The sequence below is a fragment of the Protopterus annectens genome, chromosome 8.part0, assembly GCF_019279795.1.
Source record: "Protopterus annectens isolate FY-2018-M chromosome 8.part0, PAN1.0, whole genome shotgun sequence".
Classification (NCBI taxonomy): Eukaryota; Metazoa; Chordata; order Ceratodontiformes; family Protopteridae; genus Protopterus; species Protopterus annectens.
This window is the reverse complement of record NC_056741.1, coordinates 228,919,093-228,946,535: the sequence shown is the minus strand read 5'-3', so window position 1 is coordinate 228,946,535 and position 27,443 is coordinate 228,919,093. Positions and strand designations below refer to the sequence as shown.

Below are 27,443 nucleotides of genomic sequence, written 5' to 3'. Positions count from 1 at the left end.
GATTATTTCTGTAAAAACTTTTGGATGCAACATCCATTCATGTGGATCTGTCATATTCCTGCTTAGGTTGTCTGCCAGCGTGTTTTCCTTGCCTGGCAAGAACTGTGCTTGTAGTTCCATTTGTAAGTCCATGGCCATGTTCCAAAGTGAAATGGCCAGTCTGCATAGGGGATAGGAATGTGTTCCTCCCTGCTTGTTTATGCACCACATAACTGTGGTGTTGTCTGTTCTTATCAATAGTTGACCTGGTTGTAGAAGGTCCTTGAAAGCTATAATAGCATTTATTACTGCTAGCATTTCTTTTTGATTGATGTGAAGGTGCTTTTCCTTTTGGGACCATTTGCCCTGAATGCACCGGTCTGTCATGTGCGCCCCCCAGGCGTAGTCCGAGGCGTCTGTTGTGATGACTTGATTTGCTTGAGGCTTGCTGAATGGAAGACCTGTGTTTGCTTGACATGCTTGAGCCCACCACAGAAATTCCTTTTGCAGACATGGAAGTAGTGGTATTATTGTTTTCCAAACTGTGGCTGTGTTGAGACCATATGTTTTTTAGGTACCATTGTAGTTTTCTCATATGCAGTTTTGCACATGGGATTAGCAAGATGCAAGATGCCATGAACCCCAGAGCCTGCAGGATTTTCCTTGCAGTCAGCCTGGTGCAATTTGCAATATGTTTTGAAATATTGAATTAGTTGCCCCTGCTTCTCTGGCGTGAGGTAGGCCATCTGGGTGTTTGTGTCCAAATCGGCACCCAGGAAAATTATATTTCGAGAGGGTATTAGCCTTGATTTCTCTTTGTTGACTGTATATCCCAGAGAGTTTAACAACATTATTACATAAGCCAGATGTTTCAGAAGAATGTGCTTGCTGTCCGCTTGGATCAGGCAGTCGTCCAAATAAGGGTATATTTGAATCCCTTGAAGTCTGCAGTAGGCAATTACTGATGCCAGGCATTTCGTGAATACTCTGGGCGCAGTAGATAAGCCAAAGGGCAATGCAGAGAATTGATAATGGGTTGAACCTGCAAGAAATCTGAGGTATCTTCTGTAATTTTGTCTGATTGGGACATGCAGGTATGCCTCCTTGAGGTCCAATGTTACCAGCCAAGACTCCTTGCCCAGCATGGGAAGAAGTTGCTGTAGAGTGAGCATCTTGAATTTTGGTACGAGTAGGAATGTGTTTAGGATGGAAAGATCCAAAATAGGTCTCAAATCTTTTCCCTTCCTTGGCACCAGAAATAGCCTGGAATAAAAACCTTGACCTTGTTCGTGTGTAGGTACCTCTTGAATAGCTTTCACATTTATAAGATCTGAAATTTGCTTGTGTGCCTCTGCCCTTTTGATTGTGTGGCAGTTTTGGCATGCCTCTCATTTTTGGAAGGGTATGAAAGTGGAATTTGTAGCCTCTGTTTATAATGTCCAGGATCCATCTGTCCTTTGTGACAACATGCCAATTTTTTGAGAATAGTGCCAGCTTTCCTCCTAAGGGGGCTGCCATTTGAGACCTGGTTGGCCTGCAAAGGGGAAAGTCATTGGGTTTGCTTTCTGAAAGATTGTGAGTTGTCCTCACCACCTCTTTGTGTAGGAGCTTGCCATTGTCTGCCTCTGTACGATCCTTGTGGTTGTCCTCTGCCCCTCGGGCGCCTGTATCTGCCTCTTTGGGGTCTGTCCGTGGCAGGAAAGGACCAGTTTTTGGAAGGCCAATTTCTACTAAAATGCGGTGGTTGAACCTGCAGAAATTCTTTCACAGTTTGCATTGATTTAGCTTTTTCCTCCATTTTTCGTAATACTTCCTCAGCATTTGCCCCAAATAGTACATCCTTTTGAAGGGGGGCGTCTAGTAATTTAGCTTTGACATGATCAGGCAAGGTTTGTTCCTTGAGCCAAGCATGCCTGCGTATGACTGAGCCTGTAACAGCAGCTCTACATGAGGCCTCTAGTGCATCAAAACCACATTGTAAGGTATGTTTACCCACTTGTTCTGCACTATGCATCAAATCCTGCAACTCCTTCAAGTCTGGTTGTTCAGGTTGTGACATTTTACTTTTCAATTGAGATAACAGAAACTGTTGGTATTTTAGCATATGAAACTGACAGTTTAAGGCCCTCATGGTTAAGGTAGCCGAGGTATATACACCTTTTTTCCCCACCTTTCTAAGGATCTGGAATCTCTCTCGGAAGGCAATGGATTTTTGGCAATGGAAGCCGCAACTCCCTTGGGTCCCTGTGAGATGGTTTCTAGGTCAGCAGCATGGCTTTTGTAAAGAAATTGGTGTGAGTCAGGAACCCTGTAGTACCTGTCAGGCTTAACTGGAGCTGGAGGTAGAGAGTCCGGGTTAAGGCAGGCCTCTGAGTAAACATCATCTAGGATGTCCAAGACAGGAGGTATAGCCAGAGGCCTGTGCTGGGGTAACAAAAGAAATTCCCTGAGCCTTTTCTTGGAATCTGAATAATCCTGGCCTTCCCAGTGGAAGTGTTCCCTTAAGGTATGCAAAGTTTCCCCAAATGAGAAATCCTCAGGGGGGGATAGAGAAGGAATAGACTCTTCTGCATCAGGGTCTTCAAAAGGGGAGTAAGCCTGTTCCTGATCATCAGAGTGGTCTGAAATAATGGATCCCTGATCAGAGGAGGGGGAATCTTCCTCCACTCTGGGCCTTTTGTCCGGAGGTGGCTGAGAACCTCCGATTAGAGTAATTAAATCCTCAGCCATTTTAAGCATCTGTCTCTTAGGCATGGGGCCTGGAGATGGGCCCTGTGGAACTGGTCTCTTAGGGTGCATGGTTGCTTTAGACTTGGTGAAAGCCTTGATGGAGGAAGAAGAGGAAGGTCTGAAGACACCTTGAGTGGAGGTGGACCTGTCCACATTCTGCGTTTCAACGCCAAGAGTGGCTTCGGTATCTGTAGTCGGGGTGTGGGCCGAGGAGCCTGTGACCTCGGGTACAGGAGACACCGCCAAAGATGTGCCGTCGGTAGTCAGGGGCTGCGTAGGTGCCTCACTGAGAACCGGACCATGTGTAGTCAGCTTTGGCTTGGTGTCGGTAGAGGCCGCGGACCTAGAGTGTCGGTCCTTGTCTTTGTGTTTTTAGACAAAACCGGTGTCGGAGTATCCGACGACATGGTATAGTTAAATGCTTTCCCAAAAAAAATGCTGGGCGAACTCCGCCCGATGCTTAATAGTGCGTTTATTGAATGTAGCACAACAGTGACAGACCGAGACGTCGTGGTCTGGGCCTAAGCAAGGTATACAGAGGGAATGGAAATCCTTATGCGGTATTTGCTTCCCACAAGAAATACAATTATTAACTTTGTCTGACATCGGTCTGAGGCAAGAAAAGTTTCCCCAACAGGGTACTTAGCTTTTAACAAGACTTCGGTTTTCCAAATTTTTCGTAATCTCAGGAGCTGGCCGACCGGCACTTGCGAACTGCTTCTGGCACCGCGCGGCAAGAAAGACTTTAGAAAATGGCGTCGGCTGGTTCTTTTATACCCCTGTCACACTGACGTCAGGGAAGAAGCGACGACAAACGACGTCGGACCTAGACTTTGGAATTCGGCCAACCGAGGACCCGCCTGACGGCAGCAGAACCCATCTGTTATGACTGCAGCTGTATGCACGATGAACATCCATGTGTTACAAAATCCTGGTTTGACTTTTGTGTCGTCACTCACCACCACATTTCCTTCCATAGCTGACAGCTTGAATGGAGTCAGACCATCGTGATTGCTGATCTCATTCAGGGGGGGTCCAGTCTTGTCCTTATCACAGGATGATATGACATCACAGATCTGGCAGGCAATGGTTTTATTGGGCTGCAGAGTCAAGATGTGGAGAACTGTGTTACCTGTTCAGGTTATTAAAAAAAAAAAAGGTGTGAACAGTTAAGTACTGTACCTTTGAAACAAGAAACAGATAAAAGGATCATTATATATCAAATTAGGTATGATTACAAATAACAGACTTTCAACATTTATCAAAAGCATTTATTCTCCCAAATGTGCAACATCATTTCTCCTGCAATTTTCAAGGAAATCTTAATTAAATACACATGGAAGAAGGGAACTAACAAACACCTAAACAAAAACTTTGGCTTAATACAAACGATACAATCATACTACTACTTCATCTGACTGAAGTCTTTTCACCAAAATGACACTTGCCCCTGGTCAGTTTGATCATTCCCTAACTTGGGAAAAAACAAGGAGCGTATCACCACAGATAAACGATAAATAGAAAGTTTAATAAAAAATCCATTGTCAACTCAAAAGACAGGACAAGTGCTTTCGGCGTAATGCCTTCTTCAGAACCTGATTATTCAGTCCCGAGTGTCTTAGTTTTAAAATCCTACCTTCCAATCACTAGTCCAAACTTTTGGTCAGATGATTCATTCGTAAAAACAAGTCAAAAAGCATTGTTCCACTGTATTTCATAATCCAACCAATCACAAATTACTAAAACAAGGAAATCTATGTTTTAACCAATAAAATGTTTCCTCAGTCTCTTCCTACTCACGGTCTTTCAATAGAAACACACTTCTTCATCCTGGGATATCTAGCCAATAGTGTTCATACAAATGCTACACACCTCTTTGCCATCCTATCAGGAGCAGATGCTTTTTCCATATCCAATAAACAGCCTCTTATGGCTTGGTCTCTTTCTATTCACTGCTTTTCAATATAAACACACTTTAGCTAAAATGCTAAGCAACAGCTATTGATATAATTCATTAGAACCATACATCATAGTTGTTATTAAACTCTTCTGTGCTGATCTCTCATTTTTACTATTAGAAATCTGTACTTAAAGATTGCTTCAAGAAAATCGGCTTTCAGCATCTCTTTGCCATGCGATCTAAATGTGGTCTGTTTTTCCGCTGAGAAAAGGCAGCCGTCTATACCATATACAATAATAGTGATGAAATCTTCAGAATTCTTACTTTATTCTTTTGTCGTTATTTTTAAAAGTCACTAAAAATAGGAAACAACTAAGACTTTTGGCTGCTAATCAACTAGTCAATGAAATTTCTGAAAAAAACAGCAAATTTCTATTTTGGCCAAGGGATGGACGGCTAGATTTACTCACTGTTTGTATATTGGGCTAAAGCTCCTCACCAGTTATTAAACATAATATCAACATCTCTTTGCCTCTATACTCCATATTACTCTTTTGATATCTTTAGGACTCAGAATGTAGAAACAATTAAATTATTCAACCTTTGATTCATCAGTCCAATGGAAGGTCATTAAAAATGGCATATCGCCATGACAACCAATAGAAATAAGACTTTCTATACTAGTGTCATACTGAAATGCTCAGCTTAATACCATGCCTGATGATAACGTCTCATATATCATTATTTTCCTTAACTTTTCAAAATGTAGATAGTCATGATAATCAAAAAACATTGTGCTAAAACAACTGTGACTTTTGGCTGCTAATCTATTAGCCAATGAAAATTCTAAAAAAAAAAAAAACTGGCAAATTTCTATCTTGACCAATGAAGATATACTCACTATTCACATATCAGGCTGAAGCTCCTTGCCAGTTATTATACATAATAGCAGCATCTCTTTGCCTCTATACTCCATATTACTCTTCTAAGAGATCTTCGGGACTCAATGTAGAAACAATTGAATTATTCAACCTTTAATTCATCTGTTCACTGAAAGGTCATTAAAAATGGCATATCGCCATGGCAACCAATAGCAATGAAACTTTCTATACTAGTGTCATACTGAAACACTAAGCTTAATACAATGCCTGATGATAATGCATCTTATATCATTTTTCTTTTCTTTCAAAATGTAAATTATCATGATGATCTACCACTATTTCATCAGAGCAATTGTAAGTCTTTATAGCGGCAAGTTTCTGCTTATGCCAAAAGGAGTCTTGTGTTCCTGTTAGTATGTCAACTAAGAATCCCCAGCCAAAAATAGACTGGAAACAGCATCTTCTGACCTCTGTAACTCATAATTAACCAATAAGGGAACTAAAAAAGCAGCAAGCCTCTATTTTCACCAATAAGAATGGCACTTCCTATATAGGTTTGTAACAGGGACCTCCAATCAGATACTGTAATGCCCGATGGCTAAATACTCTGGGACCATTAATAGATCATTAACTTTTGCTACTTAGTCTCCTTTCCTTCAAAAAAGGTTTCAATGGTACTATGCCATTTAGACCAGGTTAATGGTCAGCTCTTAGGTTCATAATCCATTTGGCCTTCTCTATTTCAGTTTTATTGACTAAATCACCTTCTCTTACAATGGGTTCCATCTTCAAAATAACCATGAATTTGAAGGAATGTGTGGTATTATCTCGAACATGAATAAATAAAGCATTAGTCTCAATTTGATTCCTTATGTCTGATTGATGTTTGTAAATGCGTTCCTTTAGCATCCTATTTGTCTTTCCCACATAGTAGCTTGGACATTTGGTGCAAGTAGCAATATAGATGACATTTTTGCTGTTGCAATTGGCATTGCCAAAGAATCTATATCCTTTCCCTGTATGTCCAATTATATTGCAATGTAGTTTTTGATGCAAGTTTAGCAAGAGACTAACTCAATGTCAAAATTAGGTTGCTTATTTCTAGTGATTCTTTTTTATATAAAAGTTTTACTTATAAAGCAGTATAACTGCTTAATTAATAGCAATATAACATCTTCCTTATTTAAGGAAATGGAGAGCTGGTCAGTGTGTGCGTGGGTGTATGTATTTTAATTATATTTATATATATATAGGGTGTGTGTGTGTGTGTGTGTGTGTGTGTGTGTGTGTATATATACACGTGCATATACATATACATATTACATCCATCCAAATCACTTGCTGTATACCAGATGACTATGCACATCAAAAACTCAGACTGAAAAACATCCAGAAAGCCACAGTCATTAAACGCCTCCTTACCTTGTATCAAGTAGGCACACACATGAAAATACACATGCAAAACAGTGAAGAAAATAAGAGTTGTCCACAAAACAAAAAAACACCAAAATGCTTTTGCAGGTTAAACCATCCTGTGCCACCCTACATCCCCTGCTACAAATAAATATGAACTCTGAGACTGCATAAACAAAAAGGAAGAGGAGCAATACTAAAATCAATTATACCCTGTGCAATGAACACACGTTATAACACACACAGGTTCTGCTTAGTAATTGGGACACCAGCAAAACTTGCTAAAATGGCCATTCAATGAATGCTATTTGATAATTGCATATTTTCTGATCAGCCCCATGATTAACTGTCTTGTTCCTATAAAATGCGCACAGCTAAGAAGCTAGTAAGTCTACACAGCTACTTTCAGGGTGCCTGCAAGCATCTGGATTTACCACTCAGTAAAGAGCATAGTGCAAAGTTGTATGATGGTCTTGGGGCAGTTCTTTATGTATGGGTCCTAATGCACTGAAAGGAAGGAGGAGCTTCTGAGGACAAGTGTGTGTTAAACGGGCATCTCTTTGATGACATTCACATCCCTCAGAATAGAGGGATCTCACTTTTCCACCCTCCTCCTGTTTCTGATAAGTAGATAATTATAGCATCGGATAACACAGTCAAGTACTTCAGAAACTGGAAGCTTCAATTCCCTCAGATCAACAGATGGAATGCAGTATGAAAGGGGGACTGCAAGACGCTTTTTTAGCAAAACGTCTTGTACACCCGAAACGATTACTGCTGTCAGAAGTCAAACCTCTAACAAAAAGCACAGTAAAATTATATAGACCAATGCTGAATCTCACCGGTCTTTACAAATATATCTAGCTCTGAAAGCTCAGGGTGGATACTTTTCAGTGAATGGTTCCCTTACCACCCTGGGGGTTTGGAAAGCTGCTATGAATCTGGAAAATGCTTAATGGCATACTCTAATATTTAACTAACAAAGGAGACTCCTCATGATTTGGGTAGGGAAGCAATGCTTTCAGGCAGTTTACTGATCACTTTATTTGGTAACTGCATCCAAGGTACTTAAATAAAGCTTGTCGCAGCCCATAAACTCAAAGAATTCACATTTATCCACACATGGGTAAATATGGTCTTGTTATACTACACTTCAACAGTATCAGGAATATAATTCTTCTTAGAAGGTAAATGTGGCCTTTGTGTAGGCTCCACTTCAACAGACCAATCAGCTATCAGGAATACAATTCTTCATGTAGGGTAAATATGGCCTCTGTAGAGGAGTGGTTCTGGTCATAACAAAAAGTGAATCTGGAGCTATGCTTGACTCATTTCAGGACAACTTATTTCATTATGAATGTAGGGGGAACAGATGGTGACCAGGGTACAGCGGGCAACCACATATAATTTATTAGCAACCATTAATCAAGCTACTCATGACAAGGATTTGACATCATTTTAATGGACTGTGGAATGAACTGGAAGTTTCCTTGAGGATAACGCCTTCCTTGATTTTCTGCTAACTGATGGCAGTCAATTAGTTGAGTTAGGTTTCATAGCTACTTGCAGTGGCAACTGCTCATGTGCTACTGTTTGCTTCAGACAAGACTGGCAAGACAAGTGCTGGAAATGTACTGAAGTTTACGTTTCCTGAGCTCACAGCTTCCTGATGAAAGATTTTTTTTACTACCATCACTAAACATTCTTTCTCCAAGATGCAGCAACCACAGCATGAGAATACAGCAGTAAGGTGGTGAAATCATTAATGCGGGGATGCAAGAGTGAAGAATGACTCCAGTAAAAACAAGAAAAGGAAAATTACAAACAGTAACATTTTAGCTGTCTCCATCTATATTATCTAAAATCTGTAAACCTATATTAGTAATTCCAGTACATATTTGCACGGCATTTTGCTGATTAAGTACATTAACTGTTAGTACTAACCTAGTTTCTTTCTTACATAGTGAGTTTGTGTCAGGGTAGTTTAGAATTTGGGTTTGCATTAAGGCAGTTCCAGGCCAGTCAGCTCAGAGCTAAGGGTCTTGTATTTCTTTTTCGTCTGCCCATCCTGTTGTCCCTGCTGTAATTGTGCTCTTAAAACCAGTATATCAGCTGCTGCCCATCCCTTATGATAATTTGACAACATAATTCTCTCCCCCTCTGGAGTTTTTAGTGGTAAAATAGTGGGTGTAGATTTATTTATTTGTTTAGATTTGGTTGAGTTTAAATTTATGAGGCACCTCATACTGCTCTGTATACTCTCAAACACTTTGAAAAAAAAATTTCCCCTATAAAAGACTAATTCAGAAAACTCCCCAGCACCTAGCTATGCAAAGACAAACTGGCTTTCGTGTTGAGAAGTACAGCCCTCAAGTACATGTAACAGCCTATTAACCAGCAGTTAATCTCTGTTGTACCATTCACAAGTTAATCTATAATCATGGATTTGCACTTTCTTACTATCCCTGTAGCCAGCTTGACAGATTTGGACATTCTGAGAATGTAGCCATTCTCATATACTTGCTCGCAATCTGACAATCACCTAATGCTAAAACAAACTGATACCAGTATGTGAGAGCTGAAGTTACATAATGTCACTGGAGTCAAGGCTTTCACAAACACAAAAACACCGAAGGGGTAGTCAGTAACACACATACACACTACACCCACTACACACAGTATACACCAGACATAGACCCACATATACAAAGGCTCTTAAATGCATCTTCCAAAACCTCAAAGGATTCATAGATATCTTCAGCACCCTCTAGGGAACACTGCTAAGACAGCATGGACAAAGACACATACAGTGTGATCATAAGGTGTCTCAACCTCTAAGCCCAAAAGTCTAACCATCACACAACACAACATTTTAGCCATAGGAGATTCTATTGTGAGACATACAGATGTTCCACTCAACAGGCTAAGCAAAGACAGTAATTGTCAGCTGCCTGCCAGGGGCCTGGGTTTGCCATATCAAGGATTCTCTCAAGTGACTACACCACAAGTACCAGTATGACTTTGTCATTGTCCATGTGGGTGTAAATAACCCAATATGTATGTCCCTGAAGAGAGACATGATAGAGCTCTTGGACTATATGCCACAGGCTGGTATAAGCCTAGCACTGAGCAGCATTACAAAAAGAAGATAATTGACTTTAACAACTGTTTTAGTTTTTGGGGTCATTCCAAGGGGGGTACAATATTCATCTACTTGGGGGATATGGTAGATAGAGCATGCTGCTTTGTCAGGGATGGACTGCAACTACCCCTGCACCCCATTTTTCAAATATTGGCTACAACCTCATCCGCCCCCATAGTGCCTCTTTTTAGGCAGTGCCAACCTGAAAAACCTACCGACATGGCAAAATCATCCTATTGTAATCTAAAGATGTTACTGCTCAATGCCAGGAGTCTAAACAGGAAACTCCACTCTATGCAAGCTTTCATCATCCTGGAGAATATAGATATGTACAGTTACCAAGACCACCTCAGCAGTGCAAGACTACAATGCCTTCCACAAATTTAGCCCAGCCACTGCACAAGTAAGAGACTAAACAAGCAGGAGTCTCAGTTTATGTAAACATGAACACACCATGTCTGGTCAAACAATATGACATGCTCGAGCTTATCCACATCGAACTTACCATAAGATCTATACCACATCCTTTCAAGCTACAGGTCCCCCTGGACTGACCAGAAAGCCCACACCACATATTTGAAAAAAATGGAGACACTCCCCATTCAACCTTAACTGGGAATCATGCCAAACTTCAACCATGGCAAGCCCAGAGATTTCTGGATTTTGTTAACATAAAAACCAAGGAACTGCTAGTCTGTACACCCCCCAGGGGCACAAGTGTCCTTGATGTGGACTTCACAAACATGGGGGAATGATGCACTTCCCCCAGTATAAAGACCCCATTGGTCAGGTCAGACCACAAAGCTGTCTCATGTGAAATAAATATTAAGCCTGGGATCTCAAATCACTCCTGAACTTTAAAAAAATTTACAAAGCTAACTACCTCCTACTAAGCAAAAGTCTAGCAAAATTCCAAGCCTCCCATCCCTGAGAGCACAAGCATCTATGCAGAATTGCTCACAGAAACCATGTACAATCATGTAAACTGCTGCATAGGGACAGCTGTACTCAACCAAAAAAAAAAAAAAAAAAAAAAAAAAAGGCAACTAGGTGAAATCCCAGTATAAATAGGTTGTATAAAAAAATTATATCCAAAAACAGGAAGGGCATTGCTCAATAAGGTAAAAATTCCATTCATAAATCTTAGCAAGCAATTCAGAGGACTAACAAGAATACACTAAATCCAAATCTGAGATAAATGTAGCCAACCAAGTGAAGGACAACTATAATGCCCATCTTCAGTCATTGAAAGAGTAGTTAAAAAAAAAATCTCCCAGTGCTCCTGTCATATTTTCACTCCCAGGGAGAAGGGGAGATCCCCTCCCCCAGCAGATATGGCTGTACTTTTCAGAGAATAAGCATGGTGCCCCCTCCCCCAGCATATATGGCTGTACTTTTCAGATAATAAGCATGGCACCACCTCCCCCAACAGATATGGCTGTACTTTTCAAATAAGCATGGCGCCCCCTTCCCTAGCAGATATGGCTGCACTTTTCAGATAATAAGCAGGGCGCCCCCTCCCCCAGCAGATATGGCTGTACTTTTCAGAGAATAAGCATGGCGCCCCCTCCCTCAGCAGATATGGCTGTACTTTTCAGATAATAAGCATGGCGCCCCCTCCCCCAGTAGATATGGCTGTACTTTTCAGATAATAAGCATGGCGCCCCCTCCTCCAGTAGATATGGCTGTACTTTTCAGATAATAAGCATGGCGCCCCCTCCCCCAGCAGATATGGCTGTACTTTTCAGAGAATAAGCATGGCGCCCCCTCCCCCAGCAGATATGGCTGTACTTTTCAGATAAGCATGGCGCCCCCTCCTCCAGCAGATATGGCATTACTTTTCAGATAATAAGCACGGTGATTCAGTTACATCACCAACCTGGCCCTGGAGGCAGAGCTGCTTCCTGTTAGGTCTAGGTATTTAAGCTTGAACAGTGATTGGATGCATTTGATGAAATGGGGCAGAGATTTGGGCAGGAAGAGTCCTATACAGCCTATAACTTTTTTTTTTTTTTTTATCAATGTTTCTACAGCCATAGAAGCCTTTAAAAGCAAACTGAGATGATGTTTTGCTTTTCAGTGATTGAGAACTTGAGAAGCCAGCCACTTCAGCATGCTGGACAGAGGGAAGCCAAGGCAGCAATCTACTCAGGCAAGGTAGCACTGAAGGGACGCCATCCAGGAAGCCAGCCCAGTAAAGACTGTGATTGTAATGGTAAGTACAAGTAGTATTTTATGGATATAACGTTTTAAAAAGTGGGAATATTGTCTTTTAATTTTTACTATTTTAATAAGAATTAAATGGAGTGTACTCTACAAATATTTGAATCTGTAGTAATCATTTTGGGATTTGCAAGCAGTAGTTTTTAAAGGTGTGAAAAAAGCGTATATATAATTATGCTCTACTGTATTATTTGAATCTATAGTGGTGGTTTTGGGATAATTTGCATGCAACACTTTTTAAAGGAGAAAATGTGAGTATAGAACTTTTATTTTTTTTTTACTTTTGATGGGGGCAATGTACAGAGGTAAATATAGTGCATTTGGTATATTACTAATAAGCGTTATAGTGGCTGTTTCAGTATAGTTTGCTTTTATAGATTGAAATCTTTTGGGATAGTCTGCAGTTTATGAGTGGAAGTGTGTGTATTTTACTTATTTTAATGCTATTTTTAAGAAGTTAAGACGTACTGCTTTGGGTAGACCGACTATGGCTGTGATGCTGTTGGGCCATTTATTTTTTTCATTGATCAGGGTAAATTAGTGCTATAGGTTCTATTATTTCTTTTTTTTTTTTTAACTTATTAATGCAGTGTTCAGAAGTAAATGGGGTCTGCTCTACATTCAAATTTATTTTATACTGGCTATTTAGAGATGACTTGCAAGCAGTAGTTTTAAAAGTGAAAATGTGTGTATATAATTTATTTGTGATGGGCATCGTTCACAAGTAAACAGTGCATTTGACTTTTTACTAATAGACATTTATCATGTTTTTTCAGGATAGTTTGATTTTATTGCTGTAAATGTGTGTATTTTAGTTTTAGAGCTGTCTTGAAGTTTAAAATGTATTGCTTTGGGTTTAGTGTGAATACCGCTGTGCTGCTACTGGGGCATTTATTTATTTCTTCATTGTGCAGGGTAAATTAGTGCTATAGGTTTTATCATTTCTTTTTTATTATTAATGTGGTGTTTTAGGAGGTAAATGAGGTTCTTGGGGTCTGCTGCGCATTGTAATCTATTTTACAGTGGCCGTTTAGTGATGACTTGATTTTATTTTTTTTTTTTTGGGGGGGGGGGGGGGCATGGTCAAAGGTAAACGTAATGCATTTGGCATTCTACTAATACACACTCTAGTGATTGTTTTGGGATAGTTTGCTTTTACAGCTGGAAATGCATGTGCATTTTATTTATTCATTTATTTGTTTTAATGGAGTCTTCAGATGTGAGCTGTAGTAGTTTTGTTAATAGGTAGCACTGTGACAGGTCTGGTGTCCATCTTTTTCTTTGTTGTGCAGGGTAATCATTATTACAATGTCAATGCTTTAAAGTCCCCCCCCCCAACCCTACTTAGGTGTGGAGTGTACCGCTGGCACAAAGCTAAATCTGTAGCTGTTTTGTTTCAATACGTTTAAAAGGTTAAAAGGCAGCATCTGTTAATGGTTTGCACGGTTGTTTCATTTCCTCTGGTTAGATGATGACTTACTCTCCTGCAGGGACATAACTGCTATGAGCATGCCTCTCAACTGTTCGATTTTTGCCTCATTTTTGGTCTGTTCCCTATAAAATGTGGGGTCTCTGGCAAATCATTTAGGTTTGAAGTCACCAGTGACACACATCGGAGTTTCAAACATGTCTTTCAGAAAATGTATGCAAAATCAAAACCTATTCTAGTAACTTTCTAAGTTTATATAACCTGTCCCTGATTTTGGCCCTTGTCACCTCATTATTTTTGGTTTTGACCAGATTTCCTGCTCTTAAAAGGTTGAGAGGTATGGCTACCAGCTACATTAATGCCAGAGTTTTAATAGTTGAAATGTCTCCCCCACCACAGATAGTTGTGGGATCTATTGTGCCATTGTGTCATTAGCCAGTCTACCTTTTGTAAATGGTTTGTAATGTTAAAAATTCCCTTTTTCTCTTCTGTTGCTTAGGTCTTCAGTAAATCTATATCATAGATAAGAGGTTTCAGATGCCACTGTGTTTTGTTGCCTGTACTTTATGCCAGTTTTCAGATACCATGTTTTTTTTTTCAAACCGGTTCTTTCAAATGTTAGTGTTTTTCAAGCCAATGGTTTTCATGCTAGTTCTTTCAAATGACAGTATGTTTCATGACAGTTTCTGATGCTGTGTTGTTCATGCCAGTATTTTTTCCAAGCCAGTTCTTTCAAATGCCAGTCCTTTCATATGCCAGTGTTTTTCAAGCCAGTTCTTTCAAATGCCAGTCCTTTCATATGCCAGTGTTTTTCAAGCCAGTTCTTTCAGATGCCATGTTTTGCATGCCAGTGTTTTTTTAAGTCAGCCATTTCAAATGACAATTTTTAGATGCCATTTTTCACACCAGTGTTTTTCAGGCTAATTCTTTTAAATGTCAGTGTTTTTCTAAGCTAGTGGAACAAACAATGTCACATGACATGAGGCAACTGACCAACTTAAGACTGCTATTCTACAAACAAATTCAAGTTGCCCGATGACAAAGTGGTCAAGAAACACAATCCTTCATGGACCAGAACCAAAGATCATTGCGGCAGAAGCCTCTGAGGTGTTCTATGCAGTTAAGTATAACATCTCAAATAATAGTTTGGACTATTCAGTAAATTTCTGGCCAGCAAGTTGTACAGTGACTCAGATATTGCAAAGAAATTATCTTGCAGAAGGACCAAGGCTGAAGCCAGTATTGAAAATGTTCAGGTACCACACTTTTTGAATACCTCCTGCATGACCTGCAGAAATCAGGCACTTCAAGGTGGTTGCCACTCCTGCCAGCCATTGAAAGAGTAGTAGTAAAAAAAAAAAAAAAAAATCTCCCAGTGCTCCTGTCATATTTCCACTCGCAGGGAGAAGGGGAGATCCCCTCCCCCAGCAGATATGGCTGTACTTTTCAGATAATAAGCAGGGTGCCCCCTCCCCCAGCAGACATGGCTGTATGTTTCAGAGAATAAGCATGGCGCCCCCTCCCCCAGCAGATATGGCTGTACTTTTCAGATAAGCATGGTGCCCCCTCCCCCAGCAGATATGGCTGTACTTTTCAGATAAGCATGGTGCCCCCTCCCCCAGCAGATATGGCTGTACTTTTCAGATAAGCATGGTGCCCCATCCTCCAGCAGATATGGCTGTACTTTTCAGATAAGCATGGTGCCCCCTCCCCCAGCAGATATGGCTGTACTTTTCAGATAAGCATGGTGCCCCATCCTCCAGCAGATATGGCTGTACTTTTCAGATAAGCATGGTGCCCCCTCCCCCAGCAGATATGGCTGTACTTTTCAGATAAGCATGGTGCCCCATCCTCCAGCAGATATGGCTGTACTTTTCAGATAATAAGCATGGCGCCCCCTCCCCCAGCAGATATGGTTGTACCTTTTCAGATAATAAGCATTGTGCCCCCTCCCCCAGCAGATATGGCTGTACTTTTCTGATAATAAGCATGGCTCCCCCTCCCCCAGCAGATATGGTTGTACCTTTTCAGATAATAAGCATTGTGCCCCCTCCCCCAGCAGATATGGCTGTACTTTTCAGATAAGCATGGTGCCCCCTCCCCCAGCAGATATGGCTGTACTTTTCAGATAATAAGCATGGTGCCCCCTCCTCCAGCAGATATGGCTGTACTTTTCAGATAAGCATGGTGCCCCCTCCCCCAGCAGATATGGCTGTACTTTTCAGATAATAAGCATGGCGCCCCCTCCCCCAGCAGATATGGCTGTACTTTTCAGATAAGCATGGTGCCCCCTCCCCCAGCAGATATGGCTGTACTTTTCAGATAATAAGCATGGTGCCCCCTCCTCCAGCAGATATGGCTGCACTTTTCAGATAAGCATGGTGAGATTACATTGCCTACACTGCCCCAGCATTATTTGTACTTGCTCAATTTTGTTCTCACTGATTTCAATAAGCATATAACTCTATTACAAAAAAGCAGCACTTACTGCCATTGAGGCATGTTCAGTGATGGTATAGAGAAAAAAACTGCAGGCAAGAGCACAGGATGCTTTCTTCAGTGGAAAACATAGGGCACTTATGAACCCATTAGCCAGCACTTCTTTCAATGAGCTAAAAAGAGACTTCATGTTCATGGTGACAGCAGTCAAGTACCTGTCTGAGTTATCTAACTGAGCCCTTTGCATTCAGTCACTTACTCAATGTGACAAATGCTGTAATTCTGCAGGACATAAATGAATACAGTCTTTTCCAGGAGTATTTAACAATCAATTCCTTTCTCCAAGAATTATGTCCCACATGCTTATTTACGAGCAGTAAAGCGGTTGAAGCTTTTCAGAGAAGGGCCCATGCTGACTGCACTATATCCCACAATTACTAGGGTATTATCTATACCAACATCCAATGCATTTGCAGAGAAACTTTTTTTATTTGGACAAAAATAAATAGACAGATGTGCGAAATCTTTGTAGTGTGGACTTGTTAAAAGCTGAGCGAATGAGGAGTATAAATTACTACATGAAATGCAGTGACTTATTAAAACATTGCATCAAACAGGACACTTCCTTCATGTTATCAAATCAAATGCAAAGTACAAATTTAAAAATAAGTGATTTATTTTAATGTGCTTGTAGCATCTAGTATGTAGATTTACTTTAGTTTTCTCGTTTAGAAGAGTTATGCTTAGTGTAATATTTATAAATTAGAGTGTTTTGATTTTATTAAATAAACATACTTGTCTGTTTAATATGCTTAGTGTTTTTTTTTGTCAAGTTTACTTATCCTAGACCTAGTCATTACAAACATGAGTGACCGGTGTTCCACACCTGACGTCAACTCCTCGTTGGTCCGATCTGACCATAAGCTAATTACCCTTGATGTCCACATCCCACCCCCACCCCCCATTAAGGAAACCACAGTAAAGAATTTCTCCAAAGCTAACTTCATGCTTCTTAAGACAGAAGTGGTGAACTTCATGACAGCCATGCAGATGGACAATACAGTTACAACTGCTGAATCCTACACAAATGCACTCTATAAGCACTTACACAAGTGCATGGATTGTGCTATCCCAAACAGAACCAAGATGCTATCCTCCAAAAAAAGGAAGTCAATCTGGTGGTCCCCTTCCATAAACAAACCGTACAAGAGAAGGAAGAAACTGTTGCAAAAGAGAGTCAAATCCCATGAGTGGAGGAGCTCCCTGGTCAGCCTCAGTAAGAAGGTGAGATCCCTTATAAGATCCTCCAAAGCAAGCTACGAAAACAAAATTGCCACGAATTCCAAGGACAACCACAAAGCATTCTATAGCTATGTCAAGAAACTCGATGGCAAAACCCAGATCTGCTCTGAGTTACAGCACAAAGGCACAAAAATTACAGCACCAACTGATATTGCCAACATCCTGGCAGTTAGGTTCAGTGCTAACTTTACCCCCCTCTCACCCCCAAAGGGCCCATTTCTATACAAGAAGAATGTACAGTCCCTGTAAATCACAACTACGCAGGTAAAAGCTGCACTCTCTAAAGCCAACATCCCAGGCTGCGTTTTATGCAAACTTCAGAACAAACTGGCTCCCCACTTAAGCACCATGTTCAATAACAGCCTCGCATCAGGCTTTGTGCCCACTGAATGGCGCACAGCAACAGTTATCCCTCTCCACAAAGGGGGAGCCACCACTGATCCCGGGAACTATCAACCTATTAGCCTGATGAACCTGGTCTGCAAGGCCATGGAACGTATCATCATGGAACTCATAAACAAAGACATTGGTAACCTCCAAACTCTGGATCCTACCCAGTTCGGGTTTGTGAAAGTCAGAACATGCCTCCTGAACCTGATCGACTTCTTTGAGGCAGTCACCAAAGCCGTAGATGAGGGTAAGGTGGTTCACACAGCCTATCTTGACCTCGCCAAGGCTTTCGATACCATCCCCCATTCTGGAATTATAGCTAAACTCACTAAAACTAGGTATAAATCCCTACATCACAAGATGGGTTGCCAACTGGCTCACTGACAGAACCCTCACTGTAAAAGTTGCAGACTCCAAATCTGATCTCAAAGCAGTGACAAGTGGAGTACCACAGGGTTCAGTCCTGGGACCTCTCCTATTCGGATTCTACTTCTCTGAAGTACAGGCTAACAGAAGGCCTGTGGCTAACGAAGTTCGCAGATGACTGCAAACCAAAAAGTGCAGTGTCATCCCCTTTGGTAAAAACTCTGTACCTATGAACTACCACATAGGCAGCAATCTACTTAACACCGAATGTGTGATAAGAGACCTTGGGACACAGGTGGACAGTAGTCTCTCCTTTGATAGTCACATCGTCACAGTAGTCAGGAAGTCCTTCTACGTGGCACACCTAATCATAAAAGGGTTCGCATCCAGGAAAAAAAGAGGCCATTGTTCCCATCTACTCGACACTCATTAGACAGCAGCTGGAAAGGCCACAGAAGTACCTCACAAAGAGGATTACTGGCCTCAAACAGATGCCCTACACTGACCACCTCAAAAAACTCCAGCTTTACTCGGTAGCCTATCGCCTACCCCGAGGTGATCTCTGCCTAATATATAAAGCTATGTCAAACCCAGAGCTGTTTGACATGCTACACCTAAAGAAATCCCAATCCCTCCAAGCTACATGCTCTAGGGACCTAAACCTCATCACCACAATAAACAGGACATGTTGGAGGGATAGATTCCTGTCCCAGAGACTTCCCATACTCTGGAATAGGCTACCCATCTATGTCAAGCAAAGTTCTTCATTAGCACTCTTCAAGAAAAATCTTGATGAGTGGATGGGAAATAGGAAATACACCCCGGGGATCACTTCTGTGTCTCTGCTCGACAGTGGCACAGGAAAATAGCTTTCTTGGGTGGCGTAAGCCAAAGAACCTTGTTGGCTAGGCTTACGTAGGCCCTTGGGCTGATAGCCTAGTACCTACCTATGAACCTGTTACAGCTATGCAAAGTGTGTGTTTTTACAGCAATGCTTAAATCCTACTGTTATAGCTGCATAATTTAAATTTCAGTATGCTGTAATAACTTCACACTTTTCTTCCCATAACTGCATCGCCTTCATCACTCCTGCAGTGATGTTATGGGTAGAGGGTGCGGCCCAGTGTCATATTAGCTACAGTCATATATCCCACTTTGACACATTTAAAGGAGACAACCCTACTCTCTTTATGAATCAAACGCTGCAACTCCTTATCTACCTTTAAAAGAAAACTAGATGATTGGATGAGAAACTATAAATTTATACTTGGAGTTTGTGGAAATGATCTTTTGACTGGGGACAACTTGTATATTCTTTACTACATGGGTGATATAGCCAAGCTTCTCAATGGCTGTTTAGCTATAAGCTTAATACTTATCTATGGAACTGTAACAGCTAAACACTACAGACTGCAGCACACGTGTATAAAAAATCCACGGCACAGCAGGCAGATTTTAAGTTAGTTTAAATCAATGGGTAGTTACTAGACGTGGTTCAGGAGACCATTGAGAAGCCTAGCCCAGTTTCCCAATTGCCACAGAATACTGTTAAGTGATGTGCGCAGAATCACACAGCAGGCAAAGAGAAACTGAGGGAACCCCTGAACTAAAGGTTGTAGTTCATTAACAGTCTTATTCCTCTACACTAACTGCCAGGGCTGGTTTATCCTAACAACCTGAGAAAATCAAAGACAGATATCTAACAAAACACAGCATGAAAATATAATGCCACCCTTTTTCTACACATTAGTAACATGTGAAGTATGGTTCACAGTTGTACTGTTCAGTTACTTTTCAATGACTTGAGTAAATCATAATCTTTCATTAAATAATATGACTTGTCCAGTGTCTCAGTGGTCACTTTAACCCATCAGGAAGAGCAAGCTCAGGCTTTGGCAATATAGTATAAAAATAAAGTACAATCAAGTGTGTGTGTTAACTAAATATGCTTCTTAAAATGCATATGCTACACTTAAAAGTCTGTCTTGAAAAATCAATGCTCAACCGAATTAACCATGGCCATTGACACAAGGGTAAAATAATCCAAATGTCACTGATAGCCAAGTAAAAGTGACAGCTGCCTGCCTAAACAAAGTGATGTAAAAGTGAGAGTGGCCACCCTACAAAAAGCAATGTCAAAGTGAGAACTGTCTGCCCATACAAAGTGATATAATGAGACCTGTCCAGGAAAATAGAAGCACACTAGTAATAATTGAAAAATATCAGGAAGGAAAACAAACACAAGTCAAAGAGAAACTGGGAAAGCAAATTAGAATGAAAGTCAACAGAATATAAAACACTGGAACTAGGAAGAAAAAAAATACCCTGAGACAAGCAAACACAAAATCAGAATTTCGAAAAGTCAAATATAGGAAAAATAAGCCCAGGAAGAAAGGTGTGGATGAAAAAGAAAGGGAACAGATAGGGCAGACTAATATTGGCTAGAAAACAAAAGCAAAATAAAAAATAAAATAAAAATGAAATAGTGCATTTTTTTTCTTACCCAACGAGTCTTGTGCCCGGATATCTGCACCATTTTTGATGAGGAGTTTTACAATTTCTTCATTTCCAGTACAAGCAGCAAACGATAAGATATGTTCTCCTGTATAAAAAAAAAAAAAAAAAAAGCAGAATATTTGAAAAGCTGCTTCATTTCCACCCCATCTGCCCACAAATATCTATTGCTTTTATTTTCGGTTAAGAGTTTGTGCAGGACTGCACAAGACACAAATATTTTGTGGGAGGTATATTATATTCACCTGCTTGACCCGATCCACATCTCAACTGAGGCAGAATCTGGTCGACTTCAAATCAGGTAAAATTTGAGGAGTACACAAGGTTTATTCCAAATTACATAATGAACTTAGCAGAAAACATCTCATGCCTCACAAATTAAAAGTCATCACCTGTGTCATTACAAACACAAGTAGTTCAAAATGACTGACTTAAATGATGAGGAGCTCTGTGTGTATTGTTTTTAGTGATGTACACTGGCAGTACCTCTAGTGGTCAAAAAGTCCCCATGCATACATGCTTCAGGTTCAGCTACTGATCTGTGAGGATCTGAAGAAGCCTAGCCTTATATTCCCATGGTAGTTTTTAGCACTTATATTTTGCATAGGAACAAAGCAGGAGGCAGGCAGAACAATGGTATTTTGTGACATTAATGTGTTGCCCCTACCAATGAGGGACATGGATGCTAAGCCAGAAATGAATTTATGATTTCTCATCCATTCATCCAAATTATGTTTTAATGGAACAAGAGAAGTACCTCAATTCATATGGAGTGGAAGATGGTTCTGCAGATGAGATATTCTCTGCAATTCCCCAAGTTCCATTTAAGTTGCAAAAGTGATTGAAATCCCTCAAGTGGATGTTTGCAATACCAGTGGACTTGCAAATGTCTAATACACAACAGGATAGAGTTTGCAAACATTCTACGCAAGAGGCAGAGGTCACCTGTTAGTAACCTGTATGATACTAAGAAGATGTATAGTCTTTGAGACAGTCTGCAGTCTGAAGGTAGAGAGACGTGTGTATGTGGATAACACAGGAAGACTGCTATTAATTTTGATTTATCTGCACAAAAGACTACTGATCTTGATAAGGTATGGTTGCATTTTTCAGTTATATAATAGATTTGCACACGTCACTAGGTGTGTGTGTCTGCCTTATCAAATGCTACTTTTATCTGTATGCACTTCTTATAAGTTTACTGAGAGCAGACATTTCTGACAGGGCATTTTACTTTATTAGATGTAGAGCCTTATTAACTTTCATTAAAAGCGTTCAGCTTACAACGGTTTCCCTTTACACTGTTCTGTTATTTAAGTGAAATATAAATGTCCTATAGTGTCAATTACACGGGTGTTAGACTTCTACTATGGCCCACAGATACCTCTTGGGAGTGTAGAGTTGTCTCTTAATTGCATAAAAATGACTGCTCTGATGAATGTTTGTGTACATATGTTTTTGGAACAGTTTGTTTGACAGCACTTTTAACAATCTGCTGCTGTTTTATTATTTTATTTTGTAAAAATGTCATTTGCCTGTTGTTTTGGGGGTAGGGGGGGTCCAAGTTCCATTTCTGTGTTGCCACAACCAAAATGTTTTTACAGAAGTTTGCTTTGCTATTGTTACTCCTTGTTTTGGATCTAACCTTGGTTTGTGTGTGACTGTGATATGTTACAACCACATAACCCTTTTTTCATATTTGTATAACTGAACAAGGTTGTTTTTCCAGTACGTAATATTTAAAAAATACTAATGATGTGTGTTGTATCTAATCAGGACTTTTATTTTTGTGATATTTATATATATAGTATCCTTCTTTTGTGCTTTATGTCACCTAAGTGTCCCAATCCACACAAGCCCCCCTTCAGTGGCCAGGAGAATGAGGTCATCATGCAAGCATGTCACAAACATGGTGTCCTTCTGCTTGAGAGAGGACATGGAAGATATATCTGGAAACATGCAAATTTGGAACCAGATCATTAATGTTGTAAATGCTGTTGGGGGGGGGGGGGGTCGCAGCAGGGCATATGATCAGGTGAGTCGTCTAACCACTGACTTGACTTCACTAGACCATTGGAGAGAAGCTGCAGTGGCCCATGGACAGCTTGCTACCAAGGGGGCTGCTACAGAGCCACCACCGATACCAAATGAGGAGTTCCTGATAGCTATCAGGGATCCAGACAGCTCCATGAAAAGTGCACAATTGGATGTGAATGATGTTGGTGCTTCTACTTCAGAAAGGACAAGTATGTCCCAGGAAGAGATTCCAGGTGCAATTTTTAAATATTTCTTGTATAGTAAAATATTAAGAGCAATAATTAGGTTGGTTTAATTTTTTGGGGGGTGAGGACTAGCTATAGATTCATACAGTTAACAAACCATTAGTTAAGTACACATGGACTTGTGGTGGATGTGTCAGCCAAGTTTCAGTTCACTGTAATTATTAATAGCCATACAAAGACCCAAAAGTTTTTTCTCTTGTGTTATTGTGAGGATAGTGTCCTTACATTTTACTTAACTTCCTCCAGGACTATCCTCCTTAGGGAGTTTGGAGTCATCTGCGCATGGTAAGCCAAACACATTCTTTTCAATATTGGTTATCATTTCACAGAAATGTTCATTTATCCGTATGTGTGAAGTGGATGTCAGGACTGCGTGTGTATTTCTGTAACATCTGTGATAGTGGGTAGTGGCACCAGTGTTAATTTGTTAGCATATACTGCACTGTAGTAGTGCAACTATTAATTTCTTTACTGTGTTTGTTGCTCATTATCACAGATGATATCGACAGTGGGAGTGCAGGAATCTTACCACTTGATGTCAGAGTATCGGGAGGCTCTAATGATGATGGCGACCAAACCAAGTCACAGTTGTGGGGGGTGCAGATGTTGAATCTGACAAAGGTTGACTTTCAGCCATCTCCTGTAATTCCACTGGACACAGACAGTAGGCCTACGCAAGCCCATTCCAGTGACCCTCCAATATTGGACAGGTGGAGGGTGAGACACTTTATCAAGGTAATGTGGTTACTGTGGCTTCAGTAGCTGTTGACTCTGGCTGTAGCCAAAGTGTGGGTGAGGTGCCACGCAGGAGGGTTTTAGGGGTGCTTGGAGGAGGCTTGCTGTCCATCCTCCACCTGATCCAGGTGTTCATAGGTTCATAGGTACATAGGTAGGTACTAGGCTATCAGCCCAAGGGCCTATGTAAGCCTAGCCAACAAGGTTCCCTGGCTTACGCCACCCAAGAAATTTATTTTCCTATGCCACTGACTAGCAGAGACACAGAAGTGATCCCCGGGGTGTATTTCCTATTTCCCATCCACTCATCAAGATTTTTCTTGAAGAGTGCTAATGAAGAACTTGACATAGATGGGTAGCCTGTTCCAGAGTATGGGAAGTCTCTGGGACAGGAATCTATCCCTCCAGCATGTCCTGTTTATTGTGGTGACAAGTTTTAGGTCCCTAGAGCGTGTAGCTCAGAGGGATTGGGATTTCTTTAGGTGTAGCATGTCAAACAGCTCTGGGTTTGACATAGCTTTATATGTTAGGCAGAAATCACCTCTGAGTAGGTGATATACTACAGAGTAAAGCTGGAGTTTTTTGAGGCGGTCAGTGTAGGGCATTTGTTTGAGTCCAGTAATCCTCTTTGTGAGGTACTTCTGTGGCCTTTCCAGCTGCTGCAGATGTCTTGTGAGGTACATTCCAAAAGGGGCGTTGTACTCTATAATGGGTCTAATGAGTAGAGGGTAATAATGACCTCTTTTTTCCTGGACGGGAACCCTTTTATGATGAAGTGTGCCACGTAGAAGGACTTCCTGACTACTGTGGTGATGTGACTATCAAAGGAGAGACTACTATCGACCTGGGTCCCAAGGTCTCTCATCACGCATTCGGTGTTAAGTAGATTGCTGCCTATGTGGTAGTTCATGGGTACATAGTTTTACCAAAGGGGATGACACTGCACTTTTTGGCATTGAGCTTGAGGCCATGGCTCTGACACCAGGCATCTGTCTCAGAGAGCCCCTTCTGTAGGATGTTCACATCATTTGGGGACTTGACTATGGCTCCTAGTTTGCAGTCATCTGCGAACTTCGTTAGCCAGAGGCCTTCTGTGTTAGCCTGTACTTCAAAGAAGTAGATACCAAACAGGAGCGGTCCCAGGATGGAACCCTGTGGTACTCCACTTGTCACTGGTTTGAGGTCAGATTTGGAGTCTGCAACTGTTACAGTGTGGGTTCTGTCAGTGAGCCAGTTGGCAACCCATCTTGTGACGTAGGGATTTATGCCTAGTTTATTGAGTTTAGCTATAATTCAGAATGGGGGATGGTGTCGAAAGCCTTGGCGGTCTTTCCATGCCACTCAATATGTGTTTAGGGACATTATGGAGGTGCAGGCCCATTCCAATAGGGCCTCTGAGGGAATGCTTAGGGCTGTAGATGTGGAACAGGCTGACCTGTATGACTACCTTCACCACTGTGTTGCTGATTCAATGGATCAGATGAATGACACGTTAGAATGGGCAGTGTCTGTGATGGAATATCTGCTGGAAGAGGGACATCATCTGATGTTAGCTGATGTGGTTGTGCCTGATCACACTCCCACAGTGGCACTACTTCCACTGCTGCATCAGTGGTTGAGGTATCCACACCCAGATGTGGCAGGCCATGGGTTGTGGTCCTAGGCACACTCGTGAGGAGAGCTTGTCCAGCAGATATCAGTTACATTCATGTAGCAGCAGTGTACCCGACTGTGGATGTGCCAGTGCAACTCCTGGCAGAGCCTGTTCTCAGGGTCAGGGACAACAACGATGAACTGTCAACTCTACCATGCATGGCTCACACCTGTCCAACAGACCAGGATGTAGAGCTAGCACAGTACTTGGCTGTTTTTCTTGCAAACACTCCACACCAATTTCAACTGGAGTACACACACACACACACACATACACCAGTTACAGTTTAAAGCTCATTCTGTCTCTGTGGCAATCTGAAACTTTATCCACAGATCTGCTTGTTTCTCTTACTTACTCACATGCATTCACTACCTTTTGTGTTAGCCTAGGCCTCATGCCTCCCCCCCCCCCTCACACACACACACACACACACAAAAACACCCTGTGCAAATGATAACTGTACCATACCCTTGTGTCCATACTTTTTGATTCAAGGATACATAGGCATTTTGTCTGATGCTCAGGGTGCACAGCGGACTTAGTGCTTAGAGGACCAAAAATCTGGACCAAGCCATAAATAACAGTGTGGCAGAGTCCCAACAATGGGGAGAGGTTTTAAAAACTGTGGTCCTACAAACTTAGAAAGTTGATGGAATGATAGGTTTCGGATTATTATTTTTATGTTTGGAGAGATATGAAGTCTGTAGCTAAAATATGTGTCATCATTTTCTAACTTCACTCTTTAATGATTTGATATTACAAACATAGGAGGCCAAAATGTGGACATTCAGTGAAGATCTGTAAATTTTAGACATAGACCTATGACTTGCTATAAGACACATGTATTCACACAAGTCATTGCGGTCACATCTTGATGTAATTGCTGCAAAAATCAACCACTTTATACTTACTTAGATTACCAAGTAACAATATGCAAGGATATGCCATTCATATGCATTATTAGACATTTTATTTTTCTATTCCAGGTTCAACACTTGGAAATCCAGCAACTGCAAGAGTTTTAGTCCGGGGCTAACTCTGTCTGATGTTGTCAGTACACAGCCATTACATGGGTAAGTAAAGGTCACGAGTGTTGCCTAGCATCAATGTTACTCTATGTATGTGCAAAGGATGAAGCTTTTAGCCCATTTAGGTGGTGAGCATTTGTGCTATCCATTGCCCCTTGGCCAAGGCAAGGTCATATTGTGCACACCTACATCTGCCTATACCCACAGCAGCTGCTGATTCCCCCTCCGACTCCTCACTTGCATGTGGCTGTGGTGACCTTGCCAGTGGTGGTGGGGATGTGTGGGCCTTTCCCCTTGCTGTTCCTGCTGAAGCTGTTTTCTTAGGATAATGTTTTGGCATGGCAAAGATACTGAATATTTCAGCACATGTACTGGGATTGTAGTGCAGGGCTCCCCCAGATGTATGTAGGCACCAGAACTGTGACTTCAGCAGAACAAATACACACTCCTTAATGTTTCTTGTTTGAGAATGTGCCTCATTATAGCTTTCTTCATTTGGTGTGTGTGCATTTCTGATGGGCATCTTCAGCCACGGTTCCAGTGCATACCCTTCTTCCCACCAGTAAATGACCCTGTGGGATATCCCCCCAGTAAACATCTGATACAGTTGACAGCTGTGCCAGATATGTGAACTGTGGTAACTGCCTAGGTTGCCAGCACACACATTCAGGATGATTCCCTTAGTGTTACACACAACCTAGCAGTAAATAGAGTGGCAGCCCATTCTACTGATGTACACCCTTCCCTGTTCTCCAGGTAGTGCTTTGATTTCTACATGTGTACACTCTATGGCACCCAAAACTTCAGGGTAGTGTGCTATAGGGGGTAATACTCCTGCATAGTTCTGGTTCTGTTCTCAGCTGTATAGGGAAAATTACATGTTGTCACTGGCCTTTTGCAGCATAGCATTCAGGAACTGATGGAGGATCCCAGATGCTGATGCAGGTGGCACCACCACCATGTCCCCTGTTGGTCTTTGGAAGGTTCCTGTAGCTAAAATTCTAAGTGCTACACATACTTTAGTCTCCACTGGGAT

The 27,443-nt window shown here is 41.3% G+C and overlaps 1 protein-coding gene across 1 annotated transcript in view; it reads right to left on the bottom strand.

The window, feature by feature from the left end:
• Positions 1-27,443, bottom strand: part of LOC122808197 (transient receptor potential cation channel subfamily V member 6-like) — a 346,314-nt gene that overhangs the window by 263,077 nt on the left and 55,794 nt on the right. The window contains exons 4-5 of the mRNA XM_044079164.1: positions 20,698-20,796; positions 3,669-3,841 (exon numbers count right to left, since the gene is read on the bottom strand). Coding sequence (XP_043935099.1) covers positions 3,669-3,841; positions 20,698-20,796 — 272 coding nt within the window. The remainder of the gene's footprint in view (positions 1-3,668; positions 3,842-20,697; positions 20,797-27,443) is intronic.